This window comes from Ochotona princeps, chromosome 1 (genome assembly GCF_030435755.1).
Source record: "Ochotona princeps isolate mOchPri1 chromosome 1, mOchPri1.hap1, whole genome shotgun sequence".
In the NCBI taxonomy this organism is placed as follows: domain Eukaryota; kingdom Metazoa; phylum Chordata; class Mammalia; order Lagomorpha; family Ochotonidae; genus Ochotona; species Ochotona princeps.
In genome coordinates, this window is record NC_080832.1 from 161,018,063 (window position 1) to 161,032,223 (window position 14,161).

General features: G+C 48.5%; 6 protein-coding genes across 6 annotated transcripts in view; 3 read left to right on the forward strand and 3 right to left on the reverse strand.

Annotated features, from left to right (window-relative positions):
- Positions 1 to 2,097: 2,097 nt before the first annotated feature.
- LOC101522509 (histone H2B type 1-C/E/F/G/I) overlaps positions 2,098 to 14,161 on the reverse strand; it is a 231,840-nt gene continuing 219,776 nt past the window's right edge. The window contains exon 2 of the mRNA XM_004596504.4: positions 2,098 to 2,341. The gene's annotated coding sequence lies outside the window, so the exon portion shown is untranslated. The remainder of the gene's footprint in view (positions 2,342 to 14,161) is intronic.
- LOC131481030 (histone H2B type 1-H) lies at positions 2,335 to 4,116 on the reverse strand. The gene is made up of 2 exons (XM_058668145.1): positions 3,697 to 4,116; positions 2,335 to 2,502 (listed from the first exon to the last, which is right to left on the reverse strand). Exon 1 carries the CDS (start codon positions 4,080 to 4,082, stop codon positions 3,702 to 3,704), a length of 381 nt encoding a protein of 126 aa, XP_058524128.1. The 5' UTR covers positions 4,083 to 4,116; the 3' UTR covers positions 2,335 to 2,502; positions 3,697 to 3,701.
- On the forward strand, positions 4,446 to 4,869 carry LOC131481027 (histone H2A type 1). Its single transcript, XM_058668129.1, has one exon. It carries the CDS (start codon positions 4,455 to 4,457, stop codon positions 4,845 to 4,847), a length of 393 nt encoding a protein of 130 aa, XP_058524112.1. The 5' UTR covers positions 4,446 to 4,454; the 3' UTR covers positions 4,848 to 4,869.
- On the forward strand, positions 6,711 to 7,093 carry LOC101521517 (histone H4). The gene has a single exon (XM_036493989.2). It carries the CDS (start codon positions 6,732 to 6,734, stop codon positions 7,041 to 7,043), a length of 312 nt encoding a protein of 103 aa, XP_036349882.1. The 5' UTR covers positions 6,711 to 6,731; the 3' UTR covers positions 7,044 to 7,093.
- Positions 11,196 to 11,647, reverse strand: LOC101523235 (histone H2B type 1-H). The gene has a single exon (XM_004596506.4). The coding sequence runs from the start codon at positions 11,622 to 11,624 to the stop codon at positions 11,244 to 11,246; it is 381 nt and encodes a 126-aa protein (XP_004596563.1). The 5' UTR covers positions 11,625 to 11,647; the 3' UTR covers positions 11,196 to 11,243.
- LOC101522990 (histone H2A type 1-H) lies at positions 11,894 to 12,360 on the forward strand. Its single transcript, XM_004596505.2, has one exon. It carries the CDS (start codon positions 11,928 to 11,930, stop codon positions 12,312 to 12,314), a length of 387 nt encoding a protein of 128 aa, XP_004596562.1. The 5' UTR covers positions 11,894 to 11,927; the 3' UTR covers positions 12,315 to 12,360.

Sequence of the window (14,161 nt, forward strand, 5' to 3'; positions counted from 1 at the left end):
AGGTCTTTGTGTCATATTTTATATCCGTAAAATGTAAACTTGTCATTTGTGATTTAACGTGATTTTATAATTTGGAGTAAGAAACTTATTCCATCTGCTGTCCCTGAAGAATTTTCTCAAAATTCAGCAAGGAGATGGATTCTTCTTCAAGTGATTTTACTATCCCAAGTGATTTACTAAGAGTTAGAGGTTTTTGACCCATCCCCAACTGTAGGCACCTATCTGGGTTGCCTTGTAGCTAGGCAAGTGCTAGACTGCTGGGAGAAAAGTGGCCAGTAGCTGGGGCCACAGACCTCACCGGGCCAGGCTGCTGCACCTGCTCCGGGGAGGCCCATGCTGTGACAGTCAGCAAGCAGCTCATCCTTCATCCCCCTTTTGATTATGTTTTGTTTTGTTTATTTTTGTTTTTGAGAGCTTCACTGAAAGCTCTATTTTAGCTGCTAGTAAATGAGACAGAATGTGGTTGGAGATTATTTCTTGCCTTCCAACTGATCACTGACTGGCTTTCTGTTGATATGTTTGATTTTATTTTTAACGTTGTTTACATAGTTGAGCAGGATGCATGCCCACGTAGGCCACTGGTTAGGGTGGGAAAGGTCACGTATGAAGGAAGGTGACGACCCCCAATAATTCCCACCAGGTCTATCCCCAACCCCAGTTCCTGTACATGCCAGTATGTACAGCAGATTAGTCCAGCAGATCCCCCATCTCATCTGACTCTTGTTTATGCCTTATGGGTATTGCAGCTTAGCTCAACCTGACCCACTACCAGATCTGGCCCACTCTTATACCACCAGGTGCCGCCATCTTGTCAAGCCTAGTCCGACCCCAGCCCTGGCTCTCATGCCTACCAGCAGGAGTCACATCCTAATAGAGGGGGGCCCAGTTTTCCTACTAGTCCCACTCCCAGCCCCAGACCTTGCACTTTTCAGCGGGTACTGTGGTCCAATCTGACACAACTTGTCCTGTCTTGGCACTTGCTAGTGGATATTGTGGCAAAACCCACATTTATTCTGAATGCTGCGTGTGCCAGCAAATGCAGTGACCTAACCTAGCCTGACTCTTGCTCGTACCCCGCTCACATGCAGGCTGATGTGCCTAGCACAGTCCACCCCCAGTTCCAGCTCCCATGCTTATCAGTGAGAGCAGTGACCTAGCAGGTGGGCCCATGAAGCTCCCCTACCAGTTTTGCTCCCAAACTGGGGTCTTGGATATGCTTATGGGAGCTGGCATGGCCTGTCTCACCTTGGCATTTGCCAGCAGGTGTTGCAGCCTGGCTTTGTCCAGCCTGTCACCTCTTCCAGCTCATGCTGGCAGGTGCTGCAGCCTAGACAAGCCCAGCCCACCCCAGCCCAGCCCAGTCCAGCCAGTCCCTAGTTCTGGCCCTAAAGTGAACTTGTAGGCATTGCGGCCCAACAAGGTCCATCCCACTCTCCATTCTGGCTTTCATACCTGCAGTTGTTTGCTGCAGATTGGCCCAGCCTGGCCAACTGGCCCATTCCTGGTCCGCATTTTTTTATGACAGCAGGTACAGTAACCTGGCCTGGCCTGGGTTGCTGCCAGCCTTAGTTCTCACACTAACAAGTTAAAGCTGCATCCTAATGAGGGAGTTTCCAAAGTTCCCCTATCAGATCAGCTCTCAGTCACAGATTTTACATTTACTGGAAGATGCTGGGACTAGTCTAACATGGCCTACCTTCAGGCCTGGATTCACTGTTGGTTACTGTGGCCTTGCCCAACTGGCCCACATCCATTCCAGCTCTCACCAGTGAGTGCTTCAGCCCTACCCTGCCTAGTCCACCCCCAGACCCAACTTTCATGTGGATCAGCAGGTGCCATAACTAAGCTCCTGTCCTCCGATGACACTGAGGATGACACTGAGGCACGAGGAGCGAAAGCCACCAGGAGTCGCTCCAGCCGGCTGGAGAGGCGGGCAGCATGACCTGTCCACAGCACATCTGGCCATCAGCCACAGGCCTCCGCCAATTGCTAGCTGCCAGCTGCCTAGCCACGCCCAGGAAGGCGGGGTCTGCCCAGTAGTTGGGTGGTCATGGTGGCAGAAGGCGCTTTAGGGACTTAGGGGGGAAATCTACCAGTTCAAGTGTTTCTCTTTTAACAAATCCTTGATTGAGGCAGACAGGAAGGTCTGTGGGCACCCGCAGCTCTTTCCCTGGACGGCTGGCGGCTGTGTCCAGGCCAGGTAGGGAGGACAGCTTTTCCCGTAGATGAAGGACTGCTGAAAACAGGATTGTTGGTGTTGCTGTTCAAACTTGGGGGCCACAGAGCGACCCCTGCCTCCCACAGGCGCTTCAGGTTCTTGGTGTGGCCTGGGTCCTCTCAGCTCAGCCCAGGGAGAGGAATGGGGTAACATGGGCGGACAGATGCCCAGGTCAGGACTGGCGGGCTGCACCCACACCGTCTTCAGACAGCCAAGACGAAAACAGCAAGATCTCACACCTCAGAAAACTTTGGAAATGGTCCATAACAGCCAACGTGTCGTCCCTAAAAAGAAAATAAAGCAGCAGTTGCCCCAAATATCTGTTTTTACAGTGATTTTTTTGCTTGACTCTGGATCCAAACACGTGGTATTGGATTGCTAACCCTCTTAAATATATTTGAATCCATAATCACCCAAGCCTCCTAGTCACCTTGCAGCTGGTGATGGGACATCCTACTGACAGGGAGCAATCTGCAAAGCACGTGCTGGTAGGTTCTTGTTTGCTAAATAGAGAAAAAAAATACTCATACTGATATTTAACATTCTTATTTAAGCTGAAAGGATTTGTATCAGCATATTTCATTGAAATTCCATCTGAAAAACTTCAGTGTGGGGACATGATTTTCTATAACTACAGAGAAAATACTAAGCTATCTTAGCATTGCTATTATCCCGAACTAAGAACCAGAAAGGGCAGAAAAGCGGAGGTGAGTGTCTACTTGGAAATGCGGAGAGGGTTGCCATGGGATAGAAACTTATGCTTCACTCTCCCTTATGCTGCTGTGAGCAGAACACACTTGAGTGCACTTCCTACTTCACAGCTTTTGACCTGTGTGCGCACATGGAGAGAAGGGGAGACAAGCTGCAGAGGACCCTAGGATGACCACAGGCTGGCCAGTCTCAGGCATCACAGCTCTCCTGGGCAGGTCCCTCCATTCCGGAAGCAGAGTGGTTGCCAGGAATCCACACAGCAGGAGTGCAATCCAAGTGGGTGCTGTGTGTGAGGTGGGGACAGAGCTGTTTTATATGAACTATTTTCACTAGCTAAAGACAGCTTTGGAAATCTTGAGTTAAAGGGTTAGGCCTCTGGACACCTGATATTTTTCCGTTGTGCTTTTTTCCCCAACCACCTCCTATCTCCCCTCCCAGTAAGATTTGCCGATTAAAAATCACACTCCCGCACCTGCAGCTAGACAGCTCTTTAGTCCAGTACAACTTAGTGCGCAGGAACTACCCGAACTTGCTTCAACCCTCTTTATGGTTATGTAACCCTAAGACGCACATAAAAACTGGCTAAGGCCCTTTCAGTTACAGGAAGGAAGCCGACACAAAAGATCCAGATTTCTGCCCGAGCTAGGTGATGTACAAAACGCTTATTGCAAACAGGAAACACAGAACAAGCACCAGCTCTTTCTGCCAATGTGGGTGGCTCTTAAAAGAGCCTTTGGAGTTGGGTGCAAGTAAAGACGCTCACGTACCAAATCTACTTGGAGCTGGTGTACTTGGTGACGGCCTTGGTGCCCTCGGACACAGCGTGCTTGGCCAGCTCGCCGGGCAGCAGCAGGCGCACGGCCGTCTGGATCTCCCGGGACGTGATGGTCGAGCGCTTGTTGTAGTGCGCCAGGCGCGACGCCTCGCCCGCGATGCGCTCGAAGATGTCGTTGACGAACGAGTTCATGATGCCCATGGCCTTGGACGAGATGCCCGTGTCCGGGTGCACCTGCTTCAGCACCTTGTACACGTACACCGAGTAGCTCTCCTTGCGGCTGCGCTTGCGCTTCTTGCCGTCCTTCTTCTGCGCCTTGGTCACCGCCTTCTTGGAGCCCTTCTTCGGGGCAGGAGCGGATTTCGCAGGATCAGGCATTTCTAAGCCTCGCAGAAGAACCGGAAGAAAAAGAGCAGAACCGCTGAGACACAGAAAAGACGTGTTTGCCTGCTATTTATGTACGTTAAGGATCCCAGAGTTACACGTTTTGATTGGCCATTCTAGTAACTTCTACTCTGATAGGCTATTTCTTTATTCCAAACGCTCATTGGCTCTTTCCGTAGCTGCCTCCTAAAATGTGAACTTCGACCTCGAACGTTTTATGTAAATTAGGAAGGGCGTTTGTGGTTTTTTTTTTTTCCACTTCAGCTCTTTCATTGGCAGAATTTCGAAACCACAGCAGAGTATAACCGTATAGCTTCGGTAGTTCCTCAGCCTTTAGCTACTCAGGCCACTTTTGCGGATTTGATCATGTCCGGACGCGGGAAGCAGGGCGGCAAGGCGCGCGCCAAGGCCAAGACGCGGTCGTCCCGGGCCGGGCTGCAGTTCCCCGTGGGCCGCGTGCACCGGCTGCTGCGCAAGGGCAACTACGCCGAGCGCGTGGGCGCCGGCGCGCCCGTCTACCTGGCGGCCGTGCTCGAGTACCTGACGGCCGAGATCCTCGAGCTGGCGGGCAACGCGGCGCGCGACAACAAGAAGACGCGCATCATCCCGCGCCACCTGCAGCTCGCCATCCGCAACGACGAGGAGCTCAACAAGCTGCTGGGCAAGGTCACCATCGCGCAGGGCGGCGTGCTGCCCAACATCCAGGCCGTGCTGCTGCCCAAGAAGACCGAGAGCCACCACAAGGCCAAGGGAAAGTGAAGCGGACCTCCTGCCAACCACCCCTCAAACCCAAAGGCTCTTTTCAGAGCCACCCACTTTGCTGAAAGGACTGGGCACTGGGAACAACGTGGACACTCCGCTAGGTCGAACCGAAGTGGAGAATTGTCCTTGCTTAAAGCTCACTTGATGTGATCCGGTGACCTTGGTCCAACGCAAGATTCCACAGTAACTTGCAGTTGTAATGAGAAACATTTGTCCCCAACTTAGTGAAAAGCTAATGTCTGAAGGCATTTGGAGACATTTTTCCACCCAAAAGCAAGCATCCCTCTCCAGCTCAGACCTCCCTTTGGCCTCCCTTGCCCACCAAGAGGAAACGCCTGGGGCCTGGAATCCAACCCAAGCGGAAGAAGCGGGACTCTGGCGTCTTTACCGGCTGCACCAAGCCTGCTGTCCTGTGCAAATGTATTACATGATTGCGTTTTATTTGGGAGGTACAAAAGGGTTGTAGAAGGCACAGTGGGTGGATTTCCACCTCAATCTCCCTGCTACTGCCCCTGGAAAAGCAGAAAGAGCCCCCAAATGCTTGTACCTCTATTTGCACCTGGAAGATTGTGCCTGGCCCAGCCCCAGGTTCTGTAGCCATTTCAGAAGCTTCTGTTACATTGCCTTTCAAGTAGATACAACCTTTCCGAAAGAAAAGAGATACATCTTGCATCTGCTGCCCCACTCCCCAGATGCCTGGACTGGGCAGACTGAAGCCTGGAGCCGGGAACGCGTGGGGTTTCTGCAGGTGAGTGGCAATGTGCCAGGAACCTGACCCCTCCTTGCCTGCTGCCTACCAAGTGCACATTAGCAGGAGGCTGCTTCGGAGGTGAAGGAGCAGGACTTAGCTGGCCACTCGTACGTGGGGTGTGTGCATCCAACCGTGGCACCAAATGCTGACCCCGAAAATATATTTCTAATCATGCATGTGTGGCCAGAGGTGGTCCAACTATCTTCTTTCAATAAAAGATTATACTTTTTTCCCTTGAATTCTTTGTTTATGCATGAAAATTAATCATTCTTGAAAATAAAAGGGTTTTTTTTTTCCCTATATTTTGCAATTGTGTATTTTCAGGAAACACACACACAGACTGAGATAACACCCCTCAGTTGATGGAGAGTTGGTATTTCTCCGGCTAGTGAGGACACAGCGTCTCAAAGAGAACAAACCCCAATACTTGTATCAGTTTTACAGTTTTACTCATATCCTAAAGAAGTGTCTCTGTTGTAACTTGAAAAAGTTCTTTGTGACTTCAAAAGTAGTAGCAGAAATTGAGAATTTTTGAAGAAAAAATAAGTGGTGACAATTACAGTCAAGTTTTTAAATAATCTTCAGTGACCTAAAAATTGTACTTGCACACTACACAGCTTGTGTTACATAGCATTTATTATTCAAATCACTGGGGAAAATAAGCAATACTTAACACATTACACTGATTAACCAGTTGGCAACTTTTTAAAGTTATTTCTATGTAACATAAATCACCGTAATTTAGCCACAAACTGGAAGACCTTTAAAGTTTTTCATAGTATCAGTCCATCTTCTGTTTTTCGGAAGTTCATACGTGCAGTATAAATATATTTTCTCCCCCGTATTAAGAAAGCCATGACAAAATAGTGTTGAATAAAACAGAGTACTTATCTTTTCGGCTTTTTATCTCACTTCCACGAGGTGAAATTGTTTTCTGTTTCATAAAAAATAAATAAAAATGTTTAAAAGCCCCGGTCTTGTCTAAGAAAGGGAGTGGGCACAGCAGGAAGTCCTTACCCTAGCCTGGAGGGACTTCCTCTTTCTGTTCCCACTCTGGTCCGCCGACATTGCCTATAAAAGAGAGCCGCCCGGTGGCGGGGATATCTTCGCCCTCCAACTCCTGCGAAAGCATGTCTGGTCGCGGCAAAGGCGGGAAGGGTCTTGGTAAAGGCGGCGCCAAGCGCCACCGCAAGGTGCTGCGCGACAACATCCAGGGCATCACCAAGCCCGCCATCCGCCGCCTGGCGCGGCGCGGCGGCGTCAAGCGCATCTCCGGGCTCATCTACGAGGAGACGCGCGGCGTGCTCAAGGTCTTCCTGGAGAACGTGATCCGCGACGCCGTCACCTACACGGAGCACGCCAAGCGCAAGACGGTCACGGCCATGGACGTGGTCTACGCGCTCAAGCGCCAGGGACGCACCCTCTACGGCTTCGGCGGCTGAGCTGCTCCCCCCTTTGCACAGCACCACAAAGGCCCTTTTCAGGGCCGCCCACGCAGTCAACAGAAGAGCTGGTCGCTGCTGTGGCACATTTGCTATTTTAGCTACTGTTGCTGCTGGAGGGAGGAAGGCTAGGCAGCAGTCACTCAGGTTCTTTCAGCAGCTAGTATGATCCTGCGTCTGTAGTGTTTATGTACCTTGATTTGGCTGCGGTCTCTGGGTGTTCACACGTTCTACGCATTCCTAACTCTTGTATGGCAAAATTCTACTGGGTTTTTTTCTCAGTTACGCACAATTTTTGAGCTATTTGCATAGTTAGTGTAGTTACAATAAGGTTTTGTTTGATCTGCTGGGACAGGCAAGTGTTCATTTTTCAGTGGCTGTGCGTTGCAGTGGCCACTGAGCCGTTAGTGGGTTGTGTGAATACTCGTAGCTTTCCACAATTCCTGTTTTCACTAGAGCCGCTTTCCACAGTAGTGTTGATCTCCATCTGAATCTGTAGATGTTTGGCCAAGATTTCACCAACAGTCACCTCAAATTGCATCTCTGATTTTTAGAACAGTTGCTTTTTTTATGGACTTTGTGGCTATTTCGGATTTTTGCCCTCCGGAAATGGCCCCTTACAGTTTGGGAGCTTTTTTTGATGTTAGGATTTGTGAGTACTACATGTTATCTCTTGAGTGCTCTACTTAGCACGTGACAAATTTGGTTTCCGAACTAGCGATATTTGATATAAAGATTATATTATGATTTCATACTTTGGCTGCCATTTGGTATAGGAGTTATGTGTTCCCTTTACATCCCCAAGATTTGTGTCGATTTGTTCAAAAAAAAGTTTAAAAGACTTCTGCTTTAGTTTGACAGTAACACCTCACGACAGTAACACCTCTGAAATAGCTGCAAGAAAAGAATAAGAAAGTGCTAAGGACTCAGATTTATTTTCCTGTTCTCTTACCAAGCAATAATTCGCTAAATGCCTAACGTTTGTAAAGCTGCATAAGAGACCAAGGCTGATAGGAGACCAGGTGTTCCAGGTGGCCTGAGACATTAAACCTGCAGTAAGTACTTGGCATGAACTGTTTCAAGTTACGCTCTCCTGAGATTTTGTTACCATTTTTATGGTTTCATTATCTTCATTTGAAAATGGCAACATCCAGGGGTAAATGCGTTTGGGGTGCAGTTGAGGACATGCCTGCGATGAAGACCCATCCGCTGGCTGCTCCAGCTTCCTGCTGGAGGCCACAGGTGATGCAGGTATTTGGTTCATGCCAGAGTGGGAGAGTAGCTGCAAGCTGCAGGTCTCCTGTTGCAGCCTTCTGAGGAGCGAGCCAGCCATGGGCGAGGGGATGATCTACATCTCGGCCTTGCAATTAAGGTTTTTTTAAATTAAACAAAAAACTTTAAAATGATAAAATCAAATATCCAAGTCAAAAAATGTTACAGTTGTAACAACTTCGTTGTACAGGAAGATTCTCATGTGGTGGGGGTGGGGCTATTCCCATAATGGAAAATTTGGGGAAATGTATCCCTACAAGTACCAGATCTGCTGGTCTCCAACCTAATAGGAATAGCTTATCTGAGGCTGTGGGCAGGCCTGACAGTTGGGGGTACGTGTGTCCTAAGATCTATAGAGATACTATATGTACTTTCCCATCTAACTTCATTACATCCCACACCCACAGGATTAAACACTCCCTTGTGAACACTGAGTGACTTGATGACTTTCATAGGGTTCCTGCCGGTTTAAAGGCCCTGTCCTGCTTGTGAACGGGTTGGTTGTATCACAGCGCAGTACCCATTTGTGGCTACTGAATGCTGGAAAAGTGAGCAAGGAAGTGAATATTTTTTTTTAGCTTAAATTGAAAAACAGGTGCTGACTTAGTTACTAGACAACTTCCAGACATGCTTGAAATAACTGCGGCAAGGAATCTAATCAATTGTAAATTTTTTAAATTTATTTATTTGCAAGGCAGACTTGTAAAGGCACAGATTTTTACATCTGCTGGTTCACTCCCCAAATGGCCACAGTGGTTGGAGCTGAGCTGTCTGAAGCCAGGAGTCAGAAGCTTCATCCAGGTCTCCCAAGTGGGTGCAGAGCCCCAGCACATGGACCACACTTCTCTGCTTTCCCAGTTACCTTAGGGTTGCAAGTGGAGCAGCCAGAATTGGAACCTGTGTCCATAAGTGATGCTGACCCACTACACCATAGAGCCAGCCTCTAAACTTAAATTTAACAATATTTAAATTCCTAAAATTGAGTTGAATTTTGAATGTACTTTAAGTGTAAAATGCACACTAGATCTTGAAAACTTAAATTGGAAAAAAGAATGCAAGATGTCTAATTAGTATATTCAGTATTTAGTTTGAACTAAATAAAGTTTGCATATGGATCAAAACATGCCTTTTTAATGTGTTTATTAGAAAAATTACATTATATTTCTAGTGGGTGGGGCAGCTTAGAGTAACAAATGCTTTAAACTTTCAGAACAAAATGTACTAATTCAGAGCCAAAAAATTCCAGTCCAGGAAAAAATGAAAAAGTGACAGAAAAAAAACAGAAGAAAAAGTTTTTCCACCATTTGTATTCCTAAAGAAAGGAAATCCCCACTTCAGGTGTTCTCAGAATGAAAGTAGTTAGGTTTTACTCCTCACAAGAAGTGCTGTGAAATTTAGCTCTGTGTTTTAAGCAAGTGGCTGTGTTTTTCCACCTCATCTGAGGAGGAAAGCAATGTGCTCTTCCAGGCCCTTTGATGTCTTGCTTATACTTTCAGAAGCAGACAAAACCGAGACCATAAAGTGGGTGCCAAGTCTGACCACAAAGTCCAACATTAAAGTCCTTTTCCATGTTCCATCGCAGAGCTACCAGGGCGTTCCGGTGGCCGAAGCTGGAGAGAGGAATTGGTTCTAGCAACTGAATCTAATTGTTGCGGTTCAGAGTTACACACCAATGAACTACTTTGTATTTAGAAAAGTGATTTTAGAAGATACTCATTCAGCAACATAATTTTAAAATAAGAGCCTTATTTTTTATTCTAAATTAAATCAAACATATATACAATGGGCAGCAGACATTTGAGTCAGTGAGTTGACTCTTCCTAGAACATCCACATGCAGTGCCAGAGTGCCCAGGCCAAGTCCGAGTCCCAGCTTCTGTTTGCAATTGTTTACTGTGAAAATACCTCCCAGGGCAGCAGGTGAGAGCGCCTGGCCTCCACCTGGCCCAGCCCTGGCTGTCATGGGCATTTGGAGAATAAACAGCTGAAAGATCTCTCTCTCTCTCCCTCTCCTCTCAGTCTTACTTTCAAATACAATGAAACATTCTTTAAATCCTTTGAAATGATACAGCCAAAGAGACAGATTTGTGGCCTAAGGGAGAAAACAGATACATGTTGCAGGCTGGTTCTGCCTTTGAATCATTTCAGCTCCGCGCATCAGATGTGCCGTTTGTTGTTATTTATCTGAAAAATGAGCACCAGCTGCTTATCATTAACAGCTCCAGAATAAAAAAATCCATGAACAGGCCAAGATCCGACCTTGAAGTGAGCATGCTCTGCACATCTAAAGCATCCGGGTTTGGCCCTACTGATCAGACATTCCCAACAGGCCAGACTGATCACCTGTCTCCTGATTGCATCCCTCTAGAGTAGAACAAAACAGTACAAAGGAAAAGCAGATTATACACCCAAGTTGTACACATCCATGTTTAGGCACACATTTCTGTGCCTTCAGTTAACGCTGGGTCAACCATTTCCGTCCGACAGCGGACATTACATCTAAAACCCCAGCTTAGAAAGGTCTAAATCTAACGGAGGTCTACACTGCTGAGCAATTGTGGTCACTCTGCATCTGTCGCCCAACTCAACGACTGGGCAGAGCTGGGCTACCTTGGGCGGCCACTGAAGATGATGTCTCAACAGAAAACCCCAGCATTGGAGAAAATACAAATAAAAACGCTTAAACCCAACTGTTACTTTTTCTGCCCAAGAACTGAGGAAAAAAATGCCGACTTTTCCTGCCAGCTCGCTTAAGCGCCATTTTCCCTCAATCACACAACGAAGCAAAAAAGACTTCCTTCCAGCCCCCAAAGCACCTGCATGGTTTCCCGAACGATCCAAGACCCCAGCCAGTGCTGGCAGCTCTCTCATGACAAAGAAGGTGGCTCTGAAAAGAGCCTTTGGGTGTGACGGGTCTATGAAAGATGGTCTACTTGGAGCTGGTGTACTTGGTGACGGCCTTGGTGCCCTCGGACACGGCGTGCTTGGCCAGTTCGCCGGGCAGCAGCAGGCGCACGGCCGTCTGGATCTCCCGGGACGTGATGGTCGAGCGCTTGTTGTAGTGCGCCAGGCGCGACGCCTCGCCCGCGATGCGCTCGAAGATGTCGTTGACGAACGAGTTCATGATGCCCATGGCCTTGGACGAGATGCCCGTGTCCGGGTGCACCTGCTTCAGCACCTTGTACACGTACACCGAATAGCTCTCCTTGCGGCTGCGCTTGCGCTTCTTGCCGTCCTTCTTCTGCGCCTTGGTCACCGCCTTCTTGGAGCCCTTCTTCGGGGCAGGAGCGGATTTCGCAGGGTCAGGCATTTTGCAATACAACCACAAACGAACTGGAGGCAAAGGGCCGTGTGTTGTTTTTCTATAGTATCGTGTATGCAAATGAAGTGAAAGTGATGTCTGTGTTTGATTGGTACTTGTTCAGACTACGCCAAAGGGGAACTCTGTCCAATCAGGATGTGTAAGTAAAAAAGCTCATTCCCCATTGGTTAAAATGAAATTTCAAATGTTGACCAATGACACACCTTGTTTTTCGCGCCCAGTGAGGGCTATAAGTACTGCCAGCTTTTCAGCTTAGGTTTACCAGCTACTTGCGGAGCATACTATCTAATCATGTCTGGACGCGGGAAGCAGGGCGGCAAGGCGCGCGCCAAGGCCAAGACGCGGTCGTCCCGGGCCGGGCTGCAGTTCCCCGTGGGCCGCGTGCACCGGCTGCTGCGCAAGGGCAACTACGCCGAGCGCGTGGGCGCCGGCGCGCCCGTCTACCTGGCGGCCGTGCTCGAGTACCTGACGGCCGAGATCCTCGAGCTGGCGGGCAACGCGGCGCGCGACAACAAGAAGACGCGCATCATCCCGCGCCACCTGCAGCTCGCCATCCGCAACGACGAGGAGCTCAACAAGCTGCTGGGCAAGGTCACCATCGCGCAGGGCGGCGTGCTGCCCAACATCCAGGCCGTGCTGCTGCCCAAGAAGACCGAGAGCCACCACAAGGCCAAGTGAGTCGGGGAGTCGCCCAAGAAGAACAACGGCTCTTTTCAGAGCCACCCACTTTTTTTCCCAGAAGGAGCTGGAACACTGTTTAGTGTCGGTCTTGGTGGTAATGGAGGCTGGGCATTTGAGGATAGTGTGCAGCCGCTCAGCTGTCTTGGATGTGACTTCAGTGTGGTCTCTGAAACATGCTTGCAGGGGCAACAAACGGGGTGTTCTATGAGCAGTTTTCTGTCTCGGGCAGGATCAGGTGTGGGATGTGCCAGCTGCTTCCTAAGCAATAGCCTGTGGTTACGGAAAGTAACTTCTACTTCAGCTGTTTCCACTTTGCCTAATTAACTGGAAACAAAGCTGAACTTCGAACTTAATTTGTGCCTCTTTCCAGGAACACGTGCTCGTTTTGTGTTAAAGTTGTAGGCCTGGCTACCGCTGAGTCATGCCCCCATCCCTGGTGGGTCATACAAACTAACTTTAGATGGGGAGACAAAGATGTTCCCAGAGGGGAGAAAGTGAAATTGGAGCACAGTGCAAGCTGTAGAAGGGGCAAGTGCGAGCGAGCTGAGCGGTGTTGGCCGATGGGAGATTCAGGGATTCAGAAAAAAGAGAAGTCGGGAGATACCAGAAAGTCTGCATCTAGGAGGAACACCTGGGAGGCAGTGGGTACCTCAGCGCTGTGAGGGCTTGTGGGTGTAAATGTGGGCCATGTAAAAGCAGCTTCTTCGTTATTTTGGGATGAAGTCCTACCTTGAGATATTACCCATCAGCCTTGAAGCCACAGGCAGCTGTGCCCTGTAGACTTAGGTAGAAATGTTAAGGGGAGAAGTTGAAAGATTTCCAGAAAGTTTCATGATCACATTAGTGTTAACAAATGCCAAAGAAGAAAACTTAGGCTTCACTTCAAATAATGGCTTACGTTTTAAACTATCCTCTGAGGTCAGTAACAACACACCCTTAAAAACAGGAATCGCAAATACTTGTAAAGACACCTTGAGCATTTTTGAAGTACATTACACTCTTCCTGCCATCCCACCTGTCCCCACTTCATCCAATGATCCTTGATCATTGGGAACAGTTAAAAAGATCTAACGTGAAGGCTTAAACCGCAAAGTGGGTGCTATTACTGGTGGTAAGATCTATGGAATGTGTGTTGTGTGGGCCACAAGGATGCTTGACTAAGAACAAAATGCAGTTTTATATCAGGCTGACCTGGCCAGGTTCGACTCACTAGCGAAATTATCAAAGGAACTTGGTAAGTCCTTGCAGGTGTGAATCGGTGTTTCCGTTAAGAAAATCGGTCATGTTTTGTGGGAAATCTGCCCCAGGGTCTCTGCCTGCCACCTGGTGGGCAAGACCTAGAGTTTATCTGCCCTGGTCTAAGGTTTAAGTACTTCCAACCCTGTGTATAGGACGTGACCTCTGATATGATTGGAAGGTCAACAGGATTAGGTATGCCTTTCATGCAATCACAATGTCATATGAAAACAGCCTCTTACCCGCCCTTCTTAGACCTTTATAAACCTGGAACTTGGGCTGAGTAAACGGACATTCCTCACCAGCTTGTCCAGTGAGGGACACTGTTTGCCTCAAGCTCGGTGACCTTGGGGCCTGCTGGCAGGACTCAAACCCAAGAATGTTTTGCTGGCTGTCTGAGAAGTTAGCTGCCAGGATAACTTTGTTGAACTCCTGTGAGTCAATACCTCTTTGCCGGTGAAGTTATAACCTTTCATGTAATTAAAATGCAACTGTGCCTCCGGGCCTGCCAGCTGCTATTGGGACAAAGTATGTTTATGCAGCCCTGAGTTAAAATGTCCACTCTTTTTGTATGCAAGTTATTGATCTACTATGAGGAGGCTTGGTGA